Here is a 27,586-nt window from a genome sequence, read left to right on the forward strand (position 1 = left end):
CATGTTAATATATAAAAAGCATACAGTCTCTTCAGATTGTTTTGTATGAATATTCAAGCTGATCTTCTGTTCACTAATCCACTTTTTATTACTGTTCACTGTCCTTCTTTCATGCATTTTGTGTAAATGTATACAAACATTCTTTGTTTTTTCTAACGTGTCTCCTTGGCTTTAATAGAGATTTTCAATGCAGTTTGAAATAAAAAGGTTTCACACTTACATCTCTATCCAAAGTTCCCATTTGTGAGTAAAACCGTCTGTTTCAATCATACTTGCTGGCCCTTTCTAATGATAAGCTGTTAATGATTCTCAAAGCTGATAGACTTTTACCCCCTATTATCATTAGATTCCCAAAAGGCAAGAGCTATATGATGGTAATGTTTACATGCTGCTGATATTATTTTGTGATCTAAATTTGAATATCAGCAAAAAGAAAGATTTGAAAAAAGGGTTTGAAACCCAACAAAATATGAGCATTTGAAATGTAAAAATCAGTGATTGTGGCTGGCACTATGGCAATTTTGGGAGCAGGTTGCTATCCCGCCACTTGACCACAGTTGGTTTGTAACCCATGTAATGAAAAAGTAGAGGGAATTTACTCTCAAATTCAATTAAAAGATTATAATGCAGTACCGATGAGATTTGGGAGCTGCATCAATTATTCTAAAGTTGAATTTGTGCCAAGCAACAGATTTTTGAAGCACACAGATATCTAACTCTTTGCTATTCAATACAGTTGTCTGTAATTTCTGTTTCTGTCCTTTTCTGTGCCTTCCTCCTTTGCACTTTCTTATGTGTTTGATTCTCGCAGGGGACGTGGATTACTATTGGCTGGACCATGCGTCTTGGCATAGCAGTGAGGCGTCCCCAATGTCTTTGGTGAGACATGTGGAGCCTTAACATTCAGTTTCCTTTTCATTTCACTTTCCTTTGTTTTATTTATGCCTTTGCATGTTTCTTTTCTTTTTTTTTATCCAACGCCTGTAGGGAACAGTCAATGGGGAAAAAGAAAAACTAGTGAGCAGGCAGTATTGTCGGACTCTAACATCTTGTCTGAGAGGCAAAAGAAAATGGTGCGATTTGGCGGCCACTCATTGGAAGAGGACTTGGAATGGTCTGAGCCTCAGATTAAAGACTCTGGGGTAGATACGTGCAGTAGCACGACACTAAACGAGGAACATAGCCATAGCGAGAAGGTACTAAGTCTGTATAGCCTGCATTCTACCTGCTCATTTGGTCTTCGTTTGCTCTCTGTCACTCATTGTAAAGGGACAGGGTCTTTCCAGAGATAAATGCACATCTATAAAGGTGCAGATAAAAGAAAAAAATCCAGAGCTGCTTGCTTTATTGTTTGCTGTCCAACAGCAAAACTAAAAACTTTTTTTTCGAGACGCACAGGAATGTTCAGTTGTACAATTGCATGGTAGACTTTTAGAAACATTTTGTGTTGTTGTTCTTCAGTGATACCTATGTTGTTGGAACTTCCCAAATCGGTTTTGCTGACTAATTAAATATCGGCTTAAAGTGTCCCCTTAACATGATAACATTTTTAAATCAGACTGAGAGGAAAAGTTGAATCTGTTTCGCACAGAACTGTGTTTTTCTTTTTTCCCTTCCACTGTCATGTATGTGAACTTATTTTGGTGCAGTGGCATTTTGGTAGGTGTTGTAATAGAATCTGTTTTGCTGTCTGCTTTGGTACTTGCTGTTGCTTAAACTTGGTGATTGTGGTAGTTGGTGTTGGTGATGGTTTCTGGAGTGGGAGGTTGGGTGGTGTTACTGAGCAGTCTTGCCCTTGCCTGCTTATTTCTGTGCATGGAGCATGAATTGAAGCAATAAGCTCCTGTAATTACACAAACTTTTAGAATGCTAAAAATGGGCCACAGTGGAAATATCCTCTTCCAGGTTATTAAAGTGGCCCCAATGTTGCCCCCGACTAAAGCTGATTCTAATTGGCAACCAAAACATAAATATTTGTGTAATTGCAATGTTTTGTTTTAAATAGGAAAGATAAATCTTAATTAAAGAAATACTGTGACACACATGGAAGTTTAGGTATTAAAGACCTATGTGTTATTGCTTTGACCTCATAGCATCCAGTGACATGGCAACCATCCAAAGATGGAGAGCGCTTAATTGGTCGGATATTGTTAAATAAACGACTAAAAGATGGTAGTGTGCCTAGAGATTCTGGAGCCCTGCTGGGTCTGAAGGTGAGTAATAACTTATTACATATGGCTACCTATAACCCTTAATATGTTCTTGGCTGTGATAATCAAATTATATTTTATTCAAAAATGTTATTTAAAGCCTGCAAGCTAGTACATTATTAAGAATTATGCACAAGAAATGTATTTTTTTGCTGTTCAACGTATGCAGATATATTCTATTTTGTTTAACCGATGCAGCATCTCCTAAATCTTACCGCAAATGTGCAGCTGTTGTTTCGGTGGTGAGTGGTTCAGGTCTACTTTCATTTCGAGTTTCTGTGATATACAGTTGCCCTACTAAAAATGTACTGTCTTTTTGAAAGAATCGTCTGTTGGGTCCTTATTCGAGCAAACAAATTGCTTTATACCTTCTAATAATTTACTGTGCTCAACAAAGAAGGGTTCGCTCTTAACAAAAGCACTTTATGTTTCATATGATGTTTGGATAGGAAATGGACGCTTTTCCCCTTATTTTAAAATGACCGGTAAAACAAAAAAATCCCCTCTTAAATGCTTGGAAAGCCACACCTGGGATAGCCTGAAACACAATCATATCTAAGAACATACAAAAATAATGCATACTTTTTAGAAATAAGGTCAAAATCTTTGTCTTGCACAGATTTCTAGTGGAGGTATTCAATGTAGAATCAAATCTCGTAATTTAGTTGTGGGTGGAATGTAAACTCATTAAATGCCTTACATTTGAGAAAGGATTAAGAACTTCTCAGACTACCACTAAAGGTTATGGCCTAGAAATTCCTCAAAGCTTCTCCTAGTCTCCCGCCTTAACTTCGGAGCAGACTGGTGGAACCCCCAGAGAAATTACCTAAATCGTCATCTTCTGGAGTTTCTGCTGATCTTCCCGTGAAGTAATGGCAGGAGATTGGGAGAACCCGCATGGAATTTCAAGGCCTATAACTTAATTTTCTATTTTACTTGTTCTTCTTTAGCTTGTTTCCCTCCTAACACACCATCCGCCCGACTGAACCACAATCTATTCTCCATCTAAGAGGACAGGCTCGTGGCCACAGGGATGGTGGTGGGATCTGACACTTCAAGTAGGGAGCAGCACTCACAGGGGGCATATCTCAGGAAATTGGGGCGAAGATACACTGCTGCGAGCGCCACTCTGTGCTAGGAGCACCAGGTTGAGGAATCACCACTGATGTCTATGCCACTCTGCAGCTGCCTACAATGAGATGCAGGGGAATGGGAGAATTCTCCAATGTTTTTGTTCCTTTTTCCCATCTGGGAAGTGCTTTTCCTCCTCTTAGATCCTGAAATAACAAGAGAATGGACGTTTAACACATTCTTCTCTCTGCAATTTTAAGAAGGCATTAACCCATTTATTTTAAGTGGGTTAAGACCTTCACTGAAATAGTGGAGTGAGGAATATCAAGTCTGTGCCGCCATGCTGTCTTTATAGTTTAGTTTATATGGTGTTTTTTTGGAATGCTACGCTTAAATTTTCCACTCGTTCCAAGTATGGTAAAAGCTTCCACAACTCACATGAAATGCAAGTGCTTATGATGATGTGTTTCATACCGATACTCGATGCAAAGAAACAAAGCAGCAAGTGCCCCATTTCCCAGCACTGTTATTCCTCATCTTGATACAGACAAGCTTCAATTTAAAAAAAATGTAACTAGCTCCAAAACAATACAGATCACACCACAAATACAATAATTAGCTAACAATGAATAATTAATACTGATCGTGCTTTGCTTTCCTCTATGTGCAAACCTGGCTCTGACAGCATTCTTCATACATTGTGATCTGTTGAAATAATTGCTCGTGTATTCACATCTGCTGCAATCCGCTTAGAAGCCCAGGGAATGGGGCGAGTCAGGCGAGATTATGCTGACGAGATGTTTCTCTGCTGATGCCCAGCTCCTGAGCGGTGCTGAGTTTACCCAAATCTTATTACGCAATGTCAGCAGGTTGAGAAAATAAACTGTTTTGCTGCTGTTGCCTGAATTCTTGGTTCCAGTTTGCTTGCATTTGTTCTACACATACAGTAAATAGAAAATGTTGAATAAAGAAATCACTTACCCGTTCCTAAATATGGTTTACATCCAGTGAACCTCCATTCTTGTGATGGAGAGTGAAGTGCTGTAATTTATTGTTGATTTGACTTTCTAATGTTTTTGTTTAATTTCTGTTTATTCTACCTATCTCTCCGTTCCCCTGCTGAAGGTGGTGACTGACACTGGATTTCGATTCCATGGCCACCAGCAGCCCTCCAGTATTGTGACCAATTGGCCATTGTAAATGTGGGGGCTTAAACTCTGAGGAAGGCTATTTAGTGATAGAGACAATTACACCCAAGGCAGATCCTTGCCTTGAGCGAAGTCGGCACATGCACCTTTCAGCAGTGGCTACTGAATAGTGGTCAGGAATGGGAATCCTGCCTGATTTTTTTTCTTTTTCTTTCCCCAACCCAGGTGCAGTAAGGCCAGTTTAGAAACCCTACCACCACCAATGCTGAGATCAGCTAAGTCAGCACAGATGAGGGATCAAACCTAGGATTTTTCTGTTCTGTATGACTTAGTACTATAAGCCATCAGGGCACCAGCATTTTTAAAGTGGTATTATATTTTCACCCTATACTAGGCATCATTTAATACATGTTTTATATTGTCATGGATGGGCAATGAAGACAGAGAATCAGCAAAATTGCAGGAAGTAGTAATATTAAGGCAGATTCAGTGGTTCTATGCACCAGGACTGCAGGTTTGCAGGCCCTGCAACAATTCCCGTCTGGGCTGTAATTTTGTGGCCATCTAAACTTAAGGCGTAATTTTACGATCTGACACTCCCAGGAGGAAACCTGCTCCCTACGAGTGCCATTCCATTCGGAGCACCAGATTGTGGAATCACCCCATTTGTAAGCTGAAGTCCTTGTGCAGATTTCATGCCTTAGTCTCATGAGGCCCCAGATTTGATGCAGATTATTTAAATGAAGATGAAGCACAGTTTTGTGATGTGTACTGGGTTTGCTCTTTTTACACTGAACGCCCAATTGGAACGGGAAGAAGGAAAGATTTAGGGGTGTAGGAGCTCAAGGTGGCAGCAGCTTTAGATGCTGTTTTGTGATGTTTACAGTACCTTTTTACGACTGTCTTGTTTTTATTAGGGACCTTTGCCATATTTTTGACTTTTCAAACATTTATTTTTTTAAAAATATTTAGAGGGCCATTTTGTTTTTCTCCTTAAAACAAGTCTGTTTTAAAGCACCTCAAATACAGTACTTCAGGTTTGAAATGGTACAGCAGGAAAGAAAGTATGCCAGGGAGATGACCAGGCATCAGATCATATCTGCAGTCATTTTTTTATTCATTCTCAGGATGTGGGCATCACTGTTGAGGCCAGCATTTATTGCCCATCCCTAGTTGCCCTTGAGAAGGTGACGGTGAGTCGTTTTTTTGAACCACTGCAGTCCGTGTGGTGAATCTACTCCCACAGTGCTGTTAGGTAGGGAGTTCCATGATTTTGACCCAGTGATGATGAAGGAACGGCGATAAATGTCCAAGTCTGTATGGTGTGTGACTTGGAGGGGAACCTGGAAGTGATGATGTTCCCATGCACCTGCTGCCTTTGTCCTTCTAAGCAGTGGAGGTCATGGGTTTGGGAAGTGCTGTCGAAGAAGACTGGCGAGTTACTGCAGTGCATCCTATCGGTAGTAAAAATTGCAGCCACGGTGTGCTGGTGGAGGAGGGTGTGGATGTTTGAGATGATGGATGGGCTGCTGGTCAAGCGGACAACTTTATCTTGGTGTCAAGCTTCTTACCAATGATCGGGGGCAACTGCCTTGGCTTTCTCTGGGTAAGCAAGGCAGAGCTTTGCCATCTACAGCAGGAACATCTTCTGCCAATTTGCAACATAGGGATAGCACTGCCAGTGGTTAGCAAGGTCACCACTGCTCGCAACTTTTATGCTTATGGGTAATTCCTACAATATCTGCTAATCAACTGCCCACATGTAGATCAAATACGTGACTAATGTATTTATCAAGATGGCCAGCACTTTTATCAGCTTTTCCACTGAATAGCATGGCACAGTTGCCTAGTGTCATCACACTGATGCATTTTCCAAATTCCAGTGGGGGGCACTGATGATTGTTGTATGCCCAACCTGAAGTCCATTTTGGGCATCAGCAAGTGACCAGGTTTGTGTTTCAATGGTTTGATGTGTGAAGCCCATGGAAGTTGTGGGTGTGACCATACCTTCATATATGCATGTCGCATCTTGATTATGTTCCCTGCTGAGGTATGGGATTCAACGACAGAGCTGTAAAGTTGAGTGAGGGCTAGCAATAAGTGTGGAACAGAGTGACATGGAATCTTGCACCTAATAGATGGCACTGTTACATAATTGTGTCTTGCCAGATCCCTTAAAGTGTGCCATCTTCTTCTGTTCCTGTGGCCTGCAGGCTCTCTAGACCAGGGCATCCACTTGCAGCCTGTGGGCTACAAGTGGCCCTCAAGCCCTGGCAATCTGGCCCTTGAAGCCCAGGCAATTCAGTTCTGTTTGCGCTTATATTTGCTGGTGTAGTTCTGTTTGAATTTCATAGGCCCGCAGATTTGGAAAGGCCTATTTTTAGTTGCCTCATTTATATACATATTCTAAATCAGAACACCAAGATCTGTCATTATCAGCACTTTTTAATACATGCAAATTAAGGAACATGGATTTAAACAAATATATGTGCAGCCCATGAACCAATGCAGACCATAAAGACAAAAAGCTCAGACACGTTATAGATAGCATTAAGCCTGGCTGCTATGTGCTGCGAGGCACAGTGCTGTGGGATGGGTGACCTAGATTCCCAAAAAGGGCAATGCTCCTTGCAGCCACCCTCACGCAGCTGCATGTCCAGTTCACCAGCCATCAAATAATGTCAGAACTGTGCCACTACGTTGGGTTTTCTGTTTTTTCGTTCTCAGACATTATTTCTTCTCCCCACCCCCCCCCCCCCCGCCACCCTCCCATCCAAAACTCTTTTAAAGCCATCATTCAGCTTTTGTACTAGGAATGTTTATGTTGTGATAAAGCCCATGGAAGATGTTGATATGACCATGCTTTCATACGCATGTCGCATCTTGATTATGTACCTTGAGGAATGGAATGCAACAACAGAGCCTTTCTGCTGCTTCCCTCTCTTTCCCTAGCCCACCAAACCAAACTTCCCCCAAGGTTACCCCCTGCCCTATCCATGAACTCGCATCTTTCTCTAGTTTTTGTTCTATCTCCCCTCACACTGTCACCGAGCTCATCGAGGAGACCTACCTCCGGTTCCCTCGATCCTATTCCCACCAAATTGCTGACCACCCAACATTCATTCCTGGCCCCTATTCAAGCTGATATTGTTAATGGTTCCCTCTCCTCAGGTACTGACCCCCTCCCCTTCAAATCTGCCATCATCAACCCCCTCATCGAAAAACCCACTCTGAACCCCTCTGTCCTTTAAATTTACCACCTAATCTCCAACCTTCTTTCCTCTCTAAATTTCTTGAACCTGTTGTCGCCTCCCAAATCCACGCCTTTCTCTCCCACAACTCCATGTTAGAATACCTCCAATCAGGTTTCCGCCCCTGCCACGGTACTGAAACGGCCCTTATCAAAGTCACAAATGAATCCCTGTGACCGTGGTAAAATATCCCTTCTCATCCTTCTTGACCTGTCTACAGCCTTTGACGCGGTTGACCACACCATCCTCCTCCAGCGCCTCTTCTCCGTTGTCTAGTTGGGTGGGACTGCCCTCACCTGGTTCCATTCCTATCTATCCAGTCGTAGCCAGAGAATCACCTGCAATGGCTTCTCTTCCCACTCCCGCATCATTACCTCTGGATTCCCCCAAGGAATCCTTGGCCCCCTTTTTCTCATCTACATGCTGCCCCCCGGCGACATCTTCTGAAAACATGACGTCAGATTCTACATGTACGCTGACAACACCCAGCTCTACCTCACCACCACCTCCCTTGATCCCTCCAATGCCTCTGATTTGTCACGTTGCATGTCTGACATCCAGTATTGGATGAGCAGAAATTTCCTTCAATGAAATATTGGGAAAACTGAAGCCATTTTCTTTGGTTCCTGTCACAAATTCTGTTCTCTAGCCACTGACTCCATGCCTCTCCCTGCACTGTCTGAGGCTGAACCAGACTGTTCGTAACCTTGGCGTCCTATTTGACCCTGAGCTGAGCTTCCGACGACATATCCATCCATCACCAAGATCATTCCTTTTTCCACCTCCATAACATCGCCTCTCTCTGCCCCTGCTTCAGCTCATCAGCTGCTGAAACCCTCATCCATGCCTTTGTTTCCTCTAGACTTGACTATTCCAATGCTCTCCTGACCGGCCTCCCACCTTGCACCCTCTGCAAACTTGAGCTCATCCAAAACTCTGTTGTCCGTATCCTGACTCGCACCAAGTCTGGTTCACCCATCAGCTCATGATCGCTGACCTACATTGGCTCCCAGTCCGCTTCAATTTTAAAATTCTCATCCTTGTTTTCAAATCCCTCCATGGCCCCGCCCCTCCCTATCTCTGTAACCTCCTCCAGCCCTACAACCCTCTGAGATTTCTGTGCTCCTCCAATTCTGGCCTCTTGCGCATCTCTGATTTTCATCGCTGTACCATTGGCGGCCATACCTTCAGCTGCCTAGGCCCTAAGCTCTGGAATTCCCCCCCTAAACCTCTCCACCTCTCTACCTCTCTCACCTCCTTTAAAATGCTCCTTAAAACCTATCTCTTTGACCAAGCTTTTGGTCACCTGTCCTAATATCTCCTTATGTGGCTTGGTGTCAAATTTTGTTTGATAACACTCCTGTGAAGGGCCTTGGGACGTTTTACTACATTAAAGGCAAGTTTCTGTTGTTTATAAAGGCAGAAAACGCATCAAAATCCTCTCTGAGCCTTTAAAAAGACTGCAACATTTTTTTCTATCTTTAGGTGGCCACATCCCTTCAACTTTGAGCTGTACACCTTTAAAGGCTGCCTGCAGAGGGCTAAGCTACACAGGGAGTTCAGCATAATGATATCCACAAACTAGCCTCACAGAAACCCATTTTGTGATTTGGGCCCCAGGCAGGGGTCCCAGTGGCTATTTAACCAGGATCAGCCCTATATGATCTGAGGTTTATGGAATCGCATGGCTGGTACTGCATAGTACTACAATGTAATTTTTCAAGCAGGATATTACTACGAAATAGGCCCTTCAATCTATATTAATCACAACATTAATATTCCTAGTACAGATGTGGCAAGATGGCTTGAAAAGATTTTTGGATTGGAAGTTGCACCCATTGTATGACTATTTTTGTAATCTGCTTAAGCTTACTGCCTTTTCACCACTACTTACTAATGACAACATTTAAAAGGTATTAAACATTGCACATTGCTATTTAGTTGCTTGTTTGCAATTGTTTTAATAGACTCCCTAAGTTATTCAGGGAAAAGACAAGATTTGCAATCGGCAAAGCACACTTTATAGGAATGAACCTCCACATACTCTTGTTTCTCTCTCCACAGATGCTGTCTGACCAGCTGAGTGTTTCCAGTATTTTCTGTTCTTATTTCCTCCACATGCTTTATTTTCTTGAACGACTATTATCTATTTTTAATATTTTATGCCAAATATGGGCCATATTTTCTTCTATGCATTAATTTTTGCAATAAAGTAGGTGTGCTTAAAGAGAGTACAATACCGTGCGAAAGCAGCAACAAACTATTTGCATCATTACTAATTATTGCTCGCATCCTAAAATGGGTCCACCAAAATTAGCAAAAAAAGACACTTTTAGCCTAATAAAGCCCCATCAAAAGCCAATGAAAGGTGACTGATGCAAAATTACCAGAGGCAAGCATTGGAAAGTGAGTAACAGAGGTGAAATTAGCTTCAGGAAGGGCAAAATTCGAAAGTATCTTCACAGAACAGACAGAAGTGAATAGAATAGAGGTGCTTTCTGCCCCACAGCACGGGTGCAGCAGCCATTTCCTGGCATCACTTACTGAAGCAGGGGTCTGATACTGAAGCTGGGGCTGTCCCTCTGCTCGCATCTCTGATCTAATGTGCCAGAGTGTTTGATAATGCAGCAAAATGCATTTAGTTTGTAAGCCAAGAGTCCACTCCCACAAAGGGGAAGCATCAGTGACGGCAGTCACCAACTGGACAAGGACTTGCAAGGGAGCATCTACATTACATACCCAATGCAACAAATCACTGTGACAATGTCATAAATTACAGCCAACCTTTACACCTAAAAGAGCAGTGAAAACCCTGTTACTGACAGCTATCTTTTTGTCGCTCAGCCTCTTTCAGTATTGTTCCCTGCAAACAATACGTGTATTCTGTGTTGGCCCTATCAACTTGCATGACACTACACTTAGCTAAATTAAATGCCATTTGCCAATGTGTGGTCCGCCATTTGGGTGTCATCTGCAAATTTACTTACCATACTGCTCATACCACTGTCCAGGTCATTAATAAAGATTGTGAAGTGTCGCGGGCCTAGGACCAATCTCTGGGGGACACCACTAGCAACATGTCTCCAGGCTGAACCACATCCATTAACTACAACTTTTTGACTGTGGGATTGGAACCGATTCCTAATCTAGCTTGTCAAATTTCTACAGATGCCACAAGATTCTACCTTGTGAAGTAACCTAGCATGAGGTACCTTATCAGAGGCTTTCTGAAAGTCCAGGTAAACAATGCCTACCAGATTACCCTCATCCACTTCATAATATCATAGTAGGTACAGCCCAGGAAGAGGCCATTCGGCCCATCATGCCTGTGCCGACTCTTTGAAAGTACTATCCAATTAGTCCCACTCCCCCGCTCTTTCCTCCCCGCCCTGTAAATTTTTTCTCTTCAAGCATTTATCCAATTCTCTTTTGAAAGTTATTATTGAATCTGCTCCCACCACCCTTTCAGGCAGTGCATTCCAGATCATAACAACTCTGCGTTTCCTCATGTCGCCTCTGGTTCTTTTGCCGATCACCTTAAATCTGTGTCCTTTGGTAACCGACCCTTCTGCCACTGGAAACAGTTTCTCCTTATTTACTCGATCAAAACTCTTCATGATTTTGAACATTTCTATCAAAACTCCTCTTAACCTTTTCTGAGCTAAGGAGAACAACCCCAGTTTCTCCAGTCTCTCCACATAACTGAAGTCCCTCATCCTTCATTCCTCAAAAAACTCTATCAAATTTGTTAGGCACAATCCATTTTTACGGAAGCCGTGTTGTGCATTTCTAATGGCCCGTTTCCTTCCCCAGTGATCAGAAAGGGCATCTGTTACGATCCCTTCTAGCACCTTCCCAACAATGGATGTCAGGCTGATAGGCCTGCAGTTGCCCAGCTCTGATTGGTCCCCTTTTTTGAAAATAGGAACTACATGAGCTAGCTTCCAGTCGAAGGGAACTATCCCTGACTCTATTGAACTACTGAAGGCATGGGCAAGGTGCTCACGGAGCACCTGTCCCATCTCTTTAATCACCTTTGGATGAATATTATCCAGACCTGGATCCCTATAAATTTTGAGTTTTCCTAACCTATCCAAGATGACATTACTATCTATTTTAATATTAATAATGCTATTCAATACTAAGAATCTGGAACATAATCATCGTCTACAGGAGTATAGACTGATGAAAAATAGTCATTTAGCAACTCTGCCATAACCTGAGAATCAGTTTGAATCTGCCCTACAGTATCTTTCAGTGTTCCTTTATGGCCTTCTGACTACGGACATAGCTTTTGCTATTACTACCACCATTACCCACCATCATCTTTTCCAGAGATCGCTTGGCTAATATTATGGCTGTTTTTGTCTTCCTTAATTGCATGCGATACCTTTCCCTGTTCTCCTGCGAGTTAATTGCCATAAGTGTGCAGAATGCCTTCAGTTTTGTTCGAATTTGCCTCGTCAACCATAATGGTGTTGTTTTACCATGTGCTCTTCTATTAACTATTGGGACGTATATGGCTTCATTCTGCACTGCATTAATGGATAAAACTACAGATGGATGGTGGGAGGTGTTCAAAGAAGTATTTGGTACAATACAAGACCTGTACATATCCCAAAAGGGCAAGAGCTCAACTTGAGCGGCCATGATCTCATTAAATGGCGGAGCAGGCTCGAGGGGCCGAATGGCCTACTCCTGCTCCTATCTCTTATGGTCTTATTGTCTAATTAAACAACCTTGGTCAACAAAAGAGATGAGAGATAGTATAAAACTAAAAGAAAAAGGGCTTATACAAATGCTCTTTATATCTCTCCCCGTGGACTGGGAGAGATATAAAGAGCAGCAAAGGGATACAAAGAAAGTAGTAAGAGCTACAAAAAGGGAATACAAAAAAAATTTGCGAGGGATATCAAGGACAACACTAAAGATTTTTACAATTATATTAAGAGAAAGAGGGTGGCTCAAGGTAATGTGGTCCCCTTAAAGACAGACGCAGGTGATATTATAATTGAAAATAAGGAAATAGCAGACTTGCTAAATAATTACTTTGTATCGGTCTTCACAGTAGAGGAAGAGGATAAAATATCAGAGATACGAGGAAAAGTAAAAATTAATCAAGGGGAGGAACTTACTGGATTTAACATAAGTAAATTAAAATTGGTAATGGAGAAAATAATGAGACTAAAAATAGTCAAATATCCAAGACCCGATGGCTTTCACCCAGGACATTAAAAGAAGTAGGTGAGGAAATTGTTGATGTGTTGGTTATGATCTTCTCAAACTCTCTTGATTCAGGAATTGTCCCTTTGGATTGGAAAATTGCCAATGTCACTCCATTATTTAAGAAAGGTAGGAGAGATAAACCAGGAAATGATAAACCTATTGGTCTAACGTCTGTTGTGGGAAGTTACTAGAATCTGTTATTAGGGACAGAGTGACTTAGCATTTGGACAAATATGAATTGATTAGAGAGAGCCAGCATGGATTTGTAAAATGTAAGTCATGTCTAACGTACCTAGTTGAATTTTTTGAGGCGGTATCAAGCGTGGTAAATAAGGGATTGTCTATGGATGTTATTTATATGGACTTCCAGAAAGCATTCGATAAGGTTCCGCACAATACTGCGAAAGCACATGGAATTGGAGTCAACCTTTTGACATGGCTAGGGAATTGTTTAGAAGGTAGGAGGCAGAGAGTAGGGATAATGGGTATGTACTCCAATTCATTGTATCATAGTAGGTACAGCATAGGAGGAGGCCATTCAACCCATTGTGCCTGTGCCAGCTCTTTCAAAGAGCTATTCATTTAGTCCTATTCCCCTACTCTTTCCCCATAGTCCTGTAATTTTTTTCCCTTCGAGTATTTATCCAATTCCCTTTTGGAACTTACTATTGAATCTGCTTCCACCGCCCTTTCAGGCAGTGCATTCCAGATCATTACAACTCGCTGCATAAAAAATTGTTTTCTCATGTCGCCTCTGGCTCTTTTGCTGATCATCTTAAATCTGTGTCCTTTGGTTACGGATCATACTGCCACTGGAAACAGTTTCTCCTTATTTACTCTATCAAAACCCTTCATGATTTTGAACACCTCTATCAAATCTCCCCTTAACCTTCTCTGTTCTAAGGAGAACAATCCCAGCTTCTCCAGTCTCTCCACATAACTGAAGTCCCACATCCCTGGTACCATTCTCATAAATCTCTTCTGCACCCTATCTTTCCTAAAGTGTGGTGCCCAGAATTGAACACAATGCTCCAGCTGCAGCTTAACCAGCATTTTATAAAATTTTACCATAACTTCCTTGCTTTTGTACTTTGTCTTTATTAATAAAGTCCAGAATCCCATATGTTTTTTTAACAGCCTTCTCAACTCGTCCTGCCACCTTCAAAGATTTGTGTACATACACCCCCAGGTCATCAGTTCCTGTACCCCCTTTAAAATTGTACCATTTCATTTATATTGCCTCTCCTCATTCTTCCTACCAAAGTGTATCACTTCACACTTCTCTGCATTAAATTTCATCTGCCATGTGTCTGCTCATTTCACCAGCCTGTCTGTGTCCTCCTAAAGTCTATTACCGTCCTCCACATTGTTTACTACATTTCTGAGTTTTGTGTCATCTGCAGACTGCAAATTTGAAATTATACCCTCTATACCCATGTCCAGATCATTAATATATATCAAAAAGAGCAGTAGTCCTAATACTGACCCCTGGGGAACACCACTGTATACCGTCGTCCACCTGGGTGGAACTGCGCTTGCCTGGTTCTATTATCTATCTAGTCATAGCCAGAGAATAACTTGGAATGGCTTCCCTTCCTGCTCTGTTACTTCTGGAATCGCCCGAGGATCTATCCTTGGCCCCCTCCTATTTCTCATCTACATGCTGCCTCTCGACAACATCATCCGAAAACACAATGTCAGGTTCCACATGTACGCTGATGACGCCCAACTCTACCTCACCACCACCACCTCCCTCGACCCCTCCACTGTCTCTGTTTTGTCACACTGCTTGTCTGATGAGCAAAAATTTCCTCCAACTAAATATTGTGAAGACCGAAGCCATTGTCTTCGGTCCCCTCCACAAACTCCGTTCTCTAGCCATTGACTCCATCCCTCTCCCTGGCCACAGTCTGAGGCTGAACCAGATTGTTTGCAACCTTGACATCCTATTTGACCCTGAGATGAGTTTTCAATCACATATCCGCTCCATCACCAGGACCGCCTACTTCCACCTCCGTAACATCGCCCGTCTCTGCCCCTGCCTCAGCTCATCTGCTGCTGAAACCCTCGTCCATCTTTTGTTACCTCTAGACTTGACTATTCCAATGTTCTCCTGACCAGCTTCCCCCTTGCACCCTCTGCAAACTTGAGCTCATCTAAAACTCTGCTGCCCGTATCCTAACTCACACCAAGTCCCTTTCACCTATCACCCCTGTGCTCGCTGACCTACATTGGCTCCCAATCCGGGAATATATCGATTTTAAAATTCTCACTCTTGTTTTCAAATCCTCACCCCTCCCTATCTCTGTAACCTCCTCCAGCCCTAGAATCCTCCGAGATCTCTATGCTCCACCAATTCTTGTCTCTTGCGCATCCTCGATTTTAATCACTCCACCATTGGCGGCAGTGCTTTCAGCTGCCTAGGCCCTAAGCTCTGGAATTCCCTCCCTAAACCTCTCCACCTCCCTATCTCTCTCTCTCCTCCTTTAAGACGCTTCTTAAAATTTATGTCTTTGACCAAGCTTTTGGTCACCTGCCCTAATATCTCCATATGTGGCTCAATGTCAAATTTTGTTTGAAAATCGTTCCTGTAATGTGCCTTGAGACATTTAACTACGTTAAAGGCACCATATAAATGCAAGTTGTTGTTGTTGTGTACTTCCCTGCAGTCTTAAAAACAACCGTTCACCATTACTCTCTGCTTTCTGTCCCTTAGCCTATTTTCTATCCACTCTGCCACTGTCCCTTTAATCCCATAGGCTTTAACTTTGCTAACAAGTCTATTATGTGGCACTTTATCAAATGACTTTTGAAAATCCATGTACATAACATCAACCACACTACCCTCATCAACCCTCTTCGTTACTTCCCTCAGTAACCTAGGATGCATCCCATCTGGACTGGGTGACTTTTCTAATTTGAACACTGCCAACCTTTTAAGTACCTCCTCTATCTATTTTTATTCTATCCAATATCACTACTACTTCCTCCTTTATTGCTACAACGGCAGCATCCTCTTCCCTAGTGAAGAATGATGCGAAGTATTCATTTAATACCTCAGCCATGCACTCTGCCTCCACAAGAAGATCTCCTTTTATATCCCTAATCACATTTTTGTCCCACCCTTCCTTTGACTACCCTTTTACTATTTATATGTTTATAAACAACTTTTGGGTTACCTTTTATGTTAGCCGCTAATCTATTCTCATATTCTCGCTTGGTTCTCTACTGTATTATGAAACTTACATTTGTCATAAGCCTCCTTTTTCTGTTTCATTTTAATCTTTATATCTTTAGTCATCCAGGGAGCTCTAGCTTTGGATGCCCTTCATTTTCCCCTCGTGGGAATGTGTCTACTCTGTACCTGAATCATCTCCCCCCTTGAAGGCCTCCCATTGTTCAATTACTGTTTTGCCTACCAATTTTTGATTCCAATCCACCTGGGAAGATCCTTTTTTAACTCACTGTATTATCACTCCTCCAGTTAAGTATTCTCACATTTGATTGTTCCTTGTCATTTTCCATAACTATTCTAAACCTAATGATATTATGATCACTGTTCTCCAAATGCTCCACCACTGAAACATGCTCCACCTGCCCTAATTCATTCCCCATTGGTAGGATGTGATTTGTTGTGTCCCCCCAGCAATCTGTACTGGGGCCTCAGTTTTTCACTATATTTATCAATGACTTAGATGAAGGAATAGAGAGCTGTATATCTAAGTTTACTGATGATACTAAGTTAGGTGGCACAGTAAGTAATGTTGATGGGAGCAGAAAGTTGCAAAGGGACATTGACAGATTAAGTGAGTGAGCAAAACTGTGGCAGATGGAGTTCAATGTGGGGAAGTGTGAGGTCATCCACTTTGGACCCAAGAAAAATAGATCAGGAATATTTTCTAAATGGTGAGAAGCTAGGAAAAGTGGAGGAGCAGAGAGATTTAGGGGTCCAAGTACAGAAATCATTTAAATCTAGTAGACAGGTTCAAAAAATAATTTAAAAGGCTAATGGAATGTTAGCCTCTATTTCAAGGGGGCTGGAATAGAAAGGGGTGGAAGTTATGCTACAGTTATATAAATCTCTAGTTAGACCCCATCTGGAGAACTGCGTTCCGTTCGGGGCACAGCACCTCGGGAAGGATATATTGGCCTTGGAAGGGGTGCAGCATGGATTCACTAGAATGCTACCGGGGCTAAAAGCGTTAAATTGTAAGGAAAGGTTGCATTGAGTAGGCTTGTATTACTTCGAATATAGAAGATTAATGAGTGATAAAATTGAGGTGTTTAAGATGATTAAAGGAGTAGATAGGGTAGATAGAGAGAAACTATTTCCTTTGGTAGCAGAGTCCAGAACAAGGGGGCATAATATTAAAATTAAAGCTCGGCCATTCCAGGGTGATGTCAGGAAGCACTTTTTCAAACAAAGGGTAGTGGAAATCTGGAACTCTCTTTCCCAAAAAGCTGTTGAGGCTGGGGGTCAATTGAAAATTTTAAAACTGAGATTGATAGATTTTTGTTAGGCAAGGGTATTAAGGGATATGGAAATAAGGCGGGTAGATGGAGTTAAGATACAGATCAGCCATGATCTAACTGAATGGTGGAACAGGCTTGAGGGGCTGAATGGCTTGCTCCTGTTCCTATGACCTATTACTGAGGGCACCCCTGCAGTTTCACTGATGATGTTTCCTGTTCAGTGACAATACAGACAACTTTGTCCAGCCAACCTTAATACTTTCCATTACAGTTTGTATGGAAATAAGTGAGTGATCAACATGGTAAATCCATTAAGTTGCTCTTTTTGTCATTCTTATTAAGCTTACTAATGTACAGCAGAAGTAAAAGTAGAAAAAAAAACAACGGTTCTTTATATTTTGAAGGTTTGTGAGAGATGCAGGGAAACGCAATGTTTAAAAAAAAAATTCCTATGTTAAAAACCTCCGCAAGCCAGGTTAAAAAACAAATGGTGAAAACTGCAGAAACCAGGAAGGGTTTACTTCTGATTGAAAACTCCTTTGTATTTATTTCTAATCAAACCAAATTTTAGTGCATAGCTAACAGACATCACATTATCATCCTTGTTGTATTACAAATTCTAGTGCATTTTTGAATGCACGTAAGAGTATCGTTCGAGGAGCAGCCAAGTTAAACTGTAGAGGTGTTCACCGTGTCACAAGGGGGAGGAGGGAGGTTTGTAGCATTTTGTATATCTGAGTAGTTACACGCAGCCCGGCTGCATTGAATGCACACACATAACATGAGTTCAATTTGACTAACTTAACATTCGAAAGTGAAATGCGCCTTATTAAGATGATTCCCCCCCCCCCCCCACCCTCAACCTGGGCACTAGTTAGACGGAGTACCGCGCCTCTCCCCCCCCCCCCCCCCCCCCCATTGAGTGCTTCATCTGACCTGATCTGAATGCGCCTGTGTTTCCAATTTCAGCTTATTAGCTTGAGTCCCTGGTACAGACTCGCACATAATCAGAGCCTTGTGCTTGGATGATGTGGAGATGCCGGTGATGGACTGGGGTTGACAATTGTAAACAATTTTACAACACCAAGTTATAGTCCAGCAATTTTATTTTAAATTCACAAGCTTTCGGAGATTTTCTCCTTCCTCAGGCAAATGTTTGCCTGAGGAAGGAGAAAATCTCCGAAAGCTTGTGAATTTAAAATAAAATTGCTGGACTATAACTTGGTGTTGTAAAATTGTTTACAATTGTGCTTGGAAGCAGGGAAGAAAAGCCAATTGCTGCTGCAGACTCAGAAAGCCTGCAATCCTGAATACCCCGAACCCAAGGGGAAGACAGTATCTGCTTGCTTTTGGCTGACATTTGCTTGCTGTTCACCTTTTTCTCCGATTTTTCTCCGATGGGGCTGGCCTCAAGCTGTAAGGCCTATTTGTTGCTATAAAACCTATATTAGGACCTCTGCTAAATAGAGAATCAGGAAAATGAGGCAGGAGGCACTGTGACATTAATCCTGTCTCAGTTCCATTTCATTACTATATTTGTGCTGTTGTAGGCCCTCTTCCCCCTCCCCCACCCTCAGGTCCCAATGTAAGGAGAGCAGTGACTTGACAGCACAGTTCTCCATCCTTTTTTCCTCTTGCTACTTTTTAATTTTTACGTTGACATGTTTTGGTACTTCCTCAACTCCTATCCTACTTATTTTTTTGGCCTCAGGTAAGAACGGTCTGAAATCAATGGGGGGGGGGGGGAGTGCAGGGGGGGGTGGCGGTAAGAGAATTGAAGTTGTGAAATGGCAGCATTTAGAGGCCTCAGTGGGGCGAAATAGTTGGATGGTCAGGATTGAGATGGGGAACTGTTGAAGTGTGAAGCCCAAAATGGTGACAACCGGAGGTCCAATGAGGTGGAAATAAGTGAAACAGAGGCTCAAGTAGGCCGAAATGTTGTTAACTCCATGTTTGTGCAGGCATAGATTTTCCCAATGGTGGAGGCCTGAGTGAGCCAAAATTGTTGCAATCTGAGGCCCCATTGAGTTGCAATAGGGGAATGAGAGGCCCTCAGGAAGTGAAATTAGAGATGTGGAGGCTTGGAAAAACCTGGAAGGGGCAAAAAAGTTAAGAAAAATATCAGAAAAACAAGTATATACCTTATGACTTACGTCACACAGAAGAAAATCAACATGGCCGACTCACTGTATGCTCAGAAGGTTTTTAAAAACTGCTCCATAGCACACCCTGTGGCAGATCCTGCAACTGCATTCAGACAAAGCCATTACAGACTGTCACATAACACTGGAAAATCTTATTACGGCAGTGTTGCCTGCAGACATCATAGGCAAAAGAGTTACATACCCTTTTCAATGGAATGCAACATGGCATACCAATTTTAATATATAGATAATGGCAGAACTGGTTAACACACTTGATATTCATTTCATTTTGAAATATTCATTTCCAATTGCATTAAAAAAAACTTAACCTCCTTCTACTTGGTGGTGATGCTCCTGTACTACTTTATAGTATAAATTCTACAGATATTTGAAAGCAGTATTGGTAATTCATGTTACGATGTAAAATATGTCAGTCAACTTATGCAAGTGGCAGACACGTGAGTAGGACAAAGGTCACCTGTTCTCATGTTTGAGTAAAGCGGGAAGATGCAACAAAGAACACAGGACATTAGATAAACAACTTCAAGATGGGAGGTAAGTATCAAAATGGCAAATAAGTGAAGGTTTTTCTCAACAAGACAGTTGTTCTCCAGAAGTGATTAGGAATGGAAACAAGATCCAATGATTGGATAAAAATGCTGTTAAATCAATTTGTTGTTTTGCGGAGTAGGCCAAATAATAATGATTTTTATCTTTGACCCTTTTTCTTTGGACCAGGTTGTGGGTGGAAAGATGACTGAGTCTGGCAGACTATGTGCATTCATTACCAAGGTGAAGAAGGGGAGTTTAGCAGACACTGTGGGGCATCTTAGACCAGGTACCATCATTCAAAATCTTTAGCCTGTTTTATTACCTTCCATCTGTTGTTGGCATCCATGCTACTCTGATTCCTGATAACCATTGCTTTGCAGCCAATCTCTTTCCAATGTGAACCTGTGAAGTACGCCCCTATACGTGATTAGAATTAGGTAGTAAGTAATGGTGTGGAGCAGTTACAGAAGGTAGAACACAACTACCTTTTAATCACGATCAAATAAAGGCCTAGACTTTATGATCAGTGTTATTTTAACATCGGCATTTTACTAACAGTGGTTGGAAAAATCCAAACTAAAATGTCCAAACAAAAAATCCGTCTGAAGTTGGAAAAGTTGTGATAGTATCGATGAGCACACTATTCTTAGTACAGCATTGTTCCCAAAGGAGGAGAAAGTACAACAGTAAAAATGATTGAATGGTTTAAATTGGAATAACATATTGTACCGTTTATTTCACCTCTGTGCTACACAATGTCATAAATGGATAGTAGCAGAAGTTTTCATTTGGTCACGATTCTAGATTCATGAATTGGTTAATCTATTGTAGTATCCTGCCTGAAATCTGACAAGCATTCTGTATTTTAGGATTGATCCTGGGTTCCACTTTAAATTCCGCCAGTCTTTATGCCAGCCAACTGAGTCTACTAAAATATTTTTTTTAACTATTCATTAGTAATTCTTTATAATTATACATTAATGCTTTTGCCCACTCTGCATTATTTTGATTTTTTAGGTGATGAAGTACTGGAATGGAATGGAAGGTCATTACAAGGAGCCACCTTTGAGGAGGTGTATAACATCATTCTTGAATCTAAACCTGAGCCACAAGTAGAACTGCTGGTTTCCAGGCCTATTGGGTTAGTAGTCTTGGTTTAATATCAAATGTAGCCCAATCCTTCATTAACGTATAGTTTGAGATTACTTACGAGGGGTAATTTTATCAATTTGTACATATCAGGATTTGGGCGCATGCTCCCATGATTTTTCATCTTTTAATAAAAAAATAGTTAAGTACTCCACCAAATGAAAAACCGTAATTGTCAGAAGAACCAGACTATCTGTAACTTCTGACTGATCTCACCATTCAAACTTAAAATAAGAAAGGAAGCAATGTTTCTTTATTGTTTCTTTACTAGCAACTAAACTTTGCGGCCTTAAAGGGATACCATTTTACCTTAGCAGCAGAGCATTACATTGGTGCATTACATGGTATAACATCCCTATCGTTATAAAACAGCCATATCATCTGACTTATTGTGAGCAACGCCAAGTAAGATCTGTTGTTATAGTAAACGGTATATCACCAAGTACAGATGTCACACTATAGATGCCACACTCCAGATGTCACACATTTTCACAAATGCGAAACAAGTATAAGCTGCTGGGTGCTTCTGAGCTGCAGCCTGAAACTGACGAGCACATTCCAATCTGCGAAATTCCCACATCAAACAATCATTAAACTTTGAATTACCTCGGGATGTGTCTACTTATAACAATTAGACTTTCCATCTTTAAGAGTTGTAAACAATTTTACAACACCAAGTTATAGTCCAGCAATTTTATTTTAAATTCACAAGCTTTCGGAGGCTTCCTCCTTCGTCAGGTGAACATCGTTCACCTGACGAAGGAGGAAGCCTCCGAAAGCTTGTGAATTTACAATAAAATTGCTGGACTATAACTTGGTGTTGTAAAATTGTTTACAATTGTCAACCCCAGTCCATCACCGGCATCTCCACATCTTTAAGAGGGCAGACTAAGGCAATCAAAGCTCCTCTTTGACAGCAGATTAATGTATTGTGCTTTACATGGCATAATACTTCTGTCATTATAAAAGTTTAATATGTGATTTACCCTGACAATCGCTACAAGAGATTTGCTAGTATATGTATAAAAGTCTTGCATTTAACAAGCATCCATCACACTTCAGATGTTGTCACAGTTGAAAGTGTTGCACTTGGCAACAGATGCAAAACAATCATTTTAAAACAAGAGAAAGAAAGCCAGTTATTTATTAAAAAAACACATTAACAACTGCAGCCTCTTTCTCTAGCTTCAAGTTATAGTCCACATTGATCAAGACCCCGAACCAAGCTCCCACACCCTGATCCTAATTCTATATTTAACTATCGTCTGAGCAGTACTGGGCAGATTTGTTTATTGCACAATGAGTGTCCAATTTATCAGAGAGCAACTGAAATAGTCCATGCCCTTAAAAGTTTTTTTTTTATTCGTTAATGGGATGTAGGCATCGTTGACAAGGCCGGCATTTATTGCCCATCCCTAATTGCCCTTGAGAAAGTGGTGGTGAGCCGCCTTCTTGAACCTCTGCAGTCCGTCTGGTGAAGGTTCTCCCACAGTAGTGCATATGGACTCAAAATTTTCATTTTATTTCAAGCAAGATAGGAAAAATACAGCATGTATCATTGTACGATAATCAAGAACATGCTTACGCAAATTTCCTGCGACATAAATAACACTGAACAATTCACACTGTTCTTGCCTGTTTTAGACACCTCTGAAAGAATTTTTAAAAATTCTGTCTTCCTTTGGTGTGCAAACTCTTCGAGAGCCAGTGCCCACTAAATAAATAAAACACAGATTTTTCTTCCCCTTTGCAACTGGAGGCTCCCCTGGCTCAGAGAGAATTTAAAGAGTACAAGTTAATGCTGTTTGCATGGAGCACGGTAAACACATTGGGCTCGAATTTAGCAGGCCTGCGGGTTCCCAGCGGGTGGTCCTCCGGGAGCGTCGAAAACGCGAACGGCGAAATTAGTGGGTTGCCCACGCGATCGTAGCAGGCAATCCACTAATAGGATCCAATTACCTGCTCCTCCGGGGTCCACGGCGCTGGCCTGCGCGTCGGGCGGGCTGCGCATGCGCAGTACGATCTGTCAGCTGGAGGCTCTCTAGTTAAAGGGGCAGTCCTCCACTGACAGATGCTGCAACCAATGGGACAAATTGCAGCATGGAGCAGCCCAGGGGGAAGGCTGCTCCCAGTTTAATGATGCCTCACCCCAGGTATCATCAGATGGGGTGAGGAGGAGGGGGAGGACACAGATCTTCCCCCCGGCGGGCGGGAGGAAGCGGCCTGCCTCTGCCACCAAGAAGGCCTGGCTCGAGGTGGCAGAGGGGGTCACCTGCGCCACCAACATATCGCCCACCTGCATACAGTGCAGGAGGCGCTGCAATGACCGCAGTAGGTCAGCCACAGTGAGAACACGAAGTCTTTCCCCTACACTCCGTCTGCCACAACACTGCCCCCACCCCAAATCTCCTTCGGCACCGCCAACACTATTCTGTCACATCACCCTTCATGCCCACTCACACCCCATCCTCATCTTACCTCCACCTACTCACCTCGCCAGTACTCATCCTGCCACTAACACGCGACCCAATCCTCATACAATCTCATGGCTCCATCCCATACTCACCCTCTCGTGCATCTCCCTCACGGCCAGCCTCACTCAACCTGCCACCACCTGTGCTGCAGCCACAGGGCATGCATCACATATGTGCAGTAGGCAGGGTAAGGCAAACGTCTCGTCAGCATGAAGGGGGTGCACAAGGGTCTCTGAGGGTTTGTCATGGGTGTTACCCATATTGAATTTCAGAGCCACAAACAGCACACATTATATTGACACCACCACTGCCATGTCTCCGCGAATCCTGTCCATTGTGTCCAATAATGCCCGCTCCTGGGTATCACTGTGAGGACCCACCACTGATGCCACCCATCGTGTTACTGCAGAGTAGGTGCAGGTGTATTTGCAGGGCTCGTCCGCGCAGACGACTGAGAGACATCGGCGGTGTAGCTGGCTGCACCCTGGAAGGATACGGAGGAGAAGGTGTGGAGGACAGTGGTGACTTTGCCAGCGACAGGTAAGCAGTTGGTGCTGGGGCCAGCCAGGAGCAGCTCGGCATGAAAGAGGCTGCAGATCTCCACGACTACATGTCGAGCGAATCTGCGCCTCCCTGTGCACTGCTGCTCGGAGAGGTCCGGGGAGCTGCGCCTCGGTCTGTGGACCCTGTGGCGAGGGTAGTGCCCTCTGCGACGCGTCTCTCTCTGCGGTAGCCCTCCCTCCTGCTGTGCAGGTGGGCGTGCAACCACACCGTGTTGGGGGGATCCACGTCTCTGCGGCGGACGGCGTGGACTGCGAGGCTGCTGGTGGTGGTCATGCTCTTCGTCCTCCGAGGGTGTCCACACACCACCCAACTGGCAGGTGTTGATCTGAGGGGTTGTGCAGGGTAGGTGTGTGGGTCCTCGGACTGGGGCTGCGGTTTCGTGTCGGTCTGTCCTCTGGCTTTGCCGGGGGGTGGTGGGGGGCAGGGGTTGCCCTATGTGACGCGGTGGCCTCCTGCGTGGGTGAGGGCGCTCCCCCGTGGAGCGCACCTTGGCACCTGCCACAGGCTGCTGGCTGCAACACGCCTGGTTTGAAGGGTCCTGTTTCCCCCAGTGTGGGAAACTGACTGCTTTGAACGTAAAATCCCACACTTCCTCTTTTGACAGCTGCTTCAGCTCATTAACTGACCACAACGAGCAAGGTAAGTGCTCTCAAGTGGAACCCCGCTGGCTTTAATTGCCTGCGGGATTCCCACCAGCGGGGCTTGCGCGCGCAGCCCCGCACGTCAGCGCGGTACCCGGAAGTGGCCGGGATTTCGTCCGAATCCGGTCACGTGATCGGAGATCGGGATTTTCGGGGCCCCCCCGCTGGAAACCCGCAGGTAACCCGACCCTAAAATCGAGCCCATTGTGTGGGGGGTGGGGTGGGCGGATTTTCATCTCTAATATAAACCAGCAGTTGGTGGGCGGGGCATATGCTCCGTCCACCCGTGACGTTGGCCGGAGGCTCAATCGGTTTTCATGGTCAGGCCTCCTTAATATTGAATAGACGGGCTGCTAGTGTTGAATCACGCTGAATGTATGTAGCTCACTTTTTGGGCAGGGTAGACTCTGATCATGGGCCTGCAGTAACACCTGAAAGGGGATGGCTGGAATGAGCAGGGGGTTAATGGAGCAGATTATTTCAGCATGAGAGAAATTTAAACAGTGCATCCAGCATTAAGGAGTTGAACTTAAGAAAGCTTTAAGACTCAAAACTTCCAAAGGAATCAAGGAAAAATATGACAGACCTGCTTTCTGTAGTGCCCAATGTTGTGGCCATTTTGCCAATGTCAAGTTACGTCGATGTATCCTCCCAATCTCATTAGAATATGTCTGAATTTAAAATGGGGTTAAATGGACGTAAATCAGGGTAAAGAATCTAAGCCCAAGGATAGCCCCGAACCCATGCCATATATTTCTTCTTTAAGAATGAAAATTTAAGTTTCAACTCATTTAACCAACATTCATGCACATCAGGCACAGCAAGTTTGCAGAGCATGCAATCGGGGAAGCTTTTCAATTTTTTATGTGACTTATACTTAAGCCATGAAAATCCATTTAAAGAAACAGAAAATACAGAGCAGGCCTCTGAGAATAAATTTTAAAAAGCGCTCCAAAAATTCCAATTAAACACCAGAAGAATTACTTTCTTTCTTGCAATGTTAAGAGGCCCCCAGAACAAGCATAATTGGAGGAGACTCACATTTGAGAGTCAGGGGAGTGGCCAGTTTGGCAGGTGGAGACTCGTCTGATGGACGGCTGTAAAGATTGAGGAGACTTGGGCGTGTTGCAGTGACGCGCGTAACTCACTTCTGCCCAAAATTCCACCACGTAATTGGTTTGGGCCCAGATTACACATCTCTCTGGGGCGCAGATGCGAAGGAAACTCCAGGCCTGTATTCTGAATTATTTAATTTTTTTAAGGGCTTCTTGCATAACTTTGAGTGATTTGGATGGTTGGTTTGTGCTACTTGCCAGTTTGAAATTGATAACTTTGGGGGGAAAAAAAAATTGGTGTCCCTTTGAATCCCAAAACGTTTAGTTTGCTGTTAAGTAAACAAACTTAGTTACTCATTTTTCTGCTATTCACTCATTACTCTTTGGCATTTACTGACCTGCTTTTGAATCATTCACCTTTAGTCAATTGGTAACTTAACAGATAAGTCTCATTTCAGCCAATCACAAACTTATGTCCTAAGAGTCATGCAACATTTTCAGATGTTATGCCATTAAAAGACACAACATGATGGAAAGGTGCTAGGTGCAAAACTATATGGGGGTTAAATTGGATAACCCCCGAAACTGGGCGCAGGGATCATGGTGCGCGATTAACCCCCTCCCGGTCATTGAGATGCAGGCAGCATGTAACATTCGTGCTGTCTGGTGATTTACCTGATATCTGTGAGCAGCCAGGCCTAGCTGCGCTGTTGACTGGCTGCTCACCAGCAGGGGGGCCCTGATATTGTGTGAGTGGGCTAGCACCACTTAAAGGCAGTCTTCAACTCTTAAAGGCAGCCTGCACCTCTTATTTGCAAAATATAAGAAACAGGTCCGCACGGAGTCTGAACAGAGATCAGACATCGCACACGTAAAACACAGATGCAGGTCCAGTCCCTATGCTTATAAACTGTTGAGTTATGTTAAAACATTGAATAAAGGTCGTGCACTACTAAATCCCACAACCTCCAATCTGCACTCCAGACTCCACCAATCTGCCGATCTGAGTTTGTACCAGGCCTGCGAGAGTGCATGCACCAAGGTTCTCTGATGAGCCACTAGAGGCCTTGGTGCAAGAGGTGGACAGAAGGAGGGGCATCCTATATCCACAGGGGGAGGGTGGGGGGTGGGGGAAAGAGACCCTCCAGACATATGCACAAGAGGCAACGGGAGGCAGTAGGGAAAGATGTCAATGCCAGGCGCACAGCAGCACGAACATGGATGCAGTGCAGGAAGAAGTTCAATGCTTTGAGATGAGTGGTCAAGGTGAGGTCAACTGTCAAGTGGCATTTCCTACCAACTGCACCACTAGCCACATCCACTGCTCCACACACTACACCCCTCATCACCCACATCCAATCAGATGCTTCCTCTCACCCTCACACATTATAAGCCGCAAACCCACAACTCACAGGTCACACACACTGGCAGTTATTCAACCATGACAGCCACATCATCCAAACATCTTGCAGGACACTCACTGACACATGTCCCACTTTCTTGCAGGAGAAAGTGGCGCATAACAGGAGGCAGCAAGTGGCAGTGGCTCCATGGAACATGAACCTGCTGTTCTCTCTCAGGATGACAGCATTCCTGTCCCACCCCTGCCACACTGCCAGTGCCCTTGC

At 43.3% G+C, this 27,586-nt stretch overlaps 1 protein-coding gene across 1 annotated transcript in view; it reads left to right on the forward strand.

The window, feature by feature from the left end:
• Positions 1–27,586, forward strand: part of rims2a (regulating synaptic membrane exocytosis 2a) — a 993,532-nt gene that overhangs the window by 595,673 nt on the left and 370,273 nt on the right. The window contains exons 6-9 of the mRNA XM_067981485.1: positions 812–879; positions 2,094–2,213; positions 20,262–20,361; positions 21,093–21,216. Coding sequence (XP_067837586.1) covers positions 812–879; positions 2,094–2,213; positions 20,262–20,361; positions 21,093–21,216 — 412 coding nt within the window. The remainder of the gene's footprint in view (positions 1–811; positions 880–2,093; positions 2,214–20,261; positions 20,362–21,092; positions 21,217–27,586) is intronic.

Source organism: Heptranchias perlo, chromosome 3, assembly GCF_035084215.1.
Source record: "Heptranchias perlo isolate sHepPer1 chromosome 3, sHepPer1.hap1, whole genome shotgun sequence".
In the NCBI taxonomy this organism is placed as follows: domain Eukaryota; kingdom Metazoa; phylum Chordata; class Chondrichthyes; order Hexanchiformes; family Hexanchidae; genus Heptranchias; species Heptranchias perlo.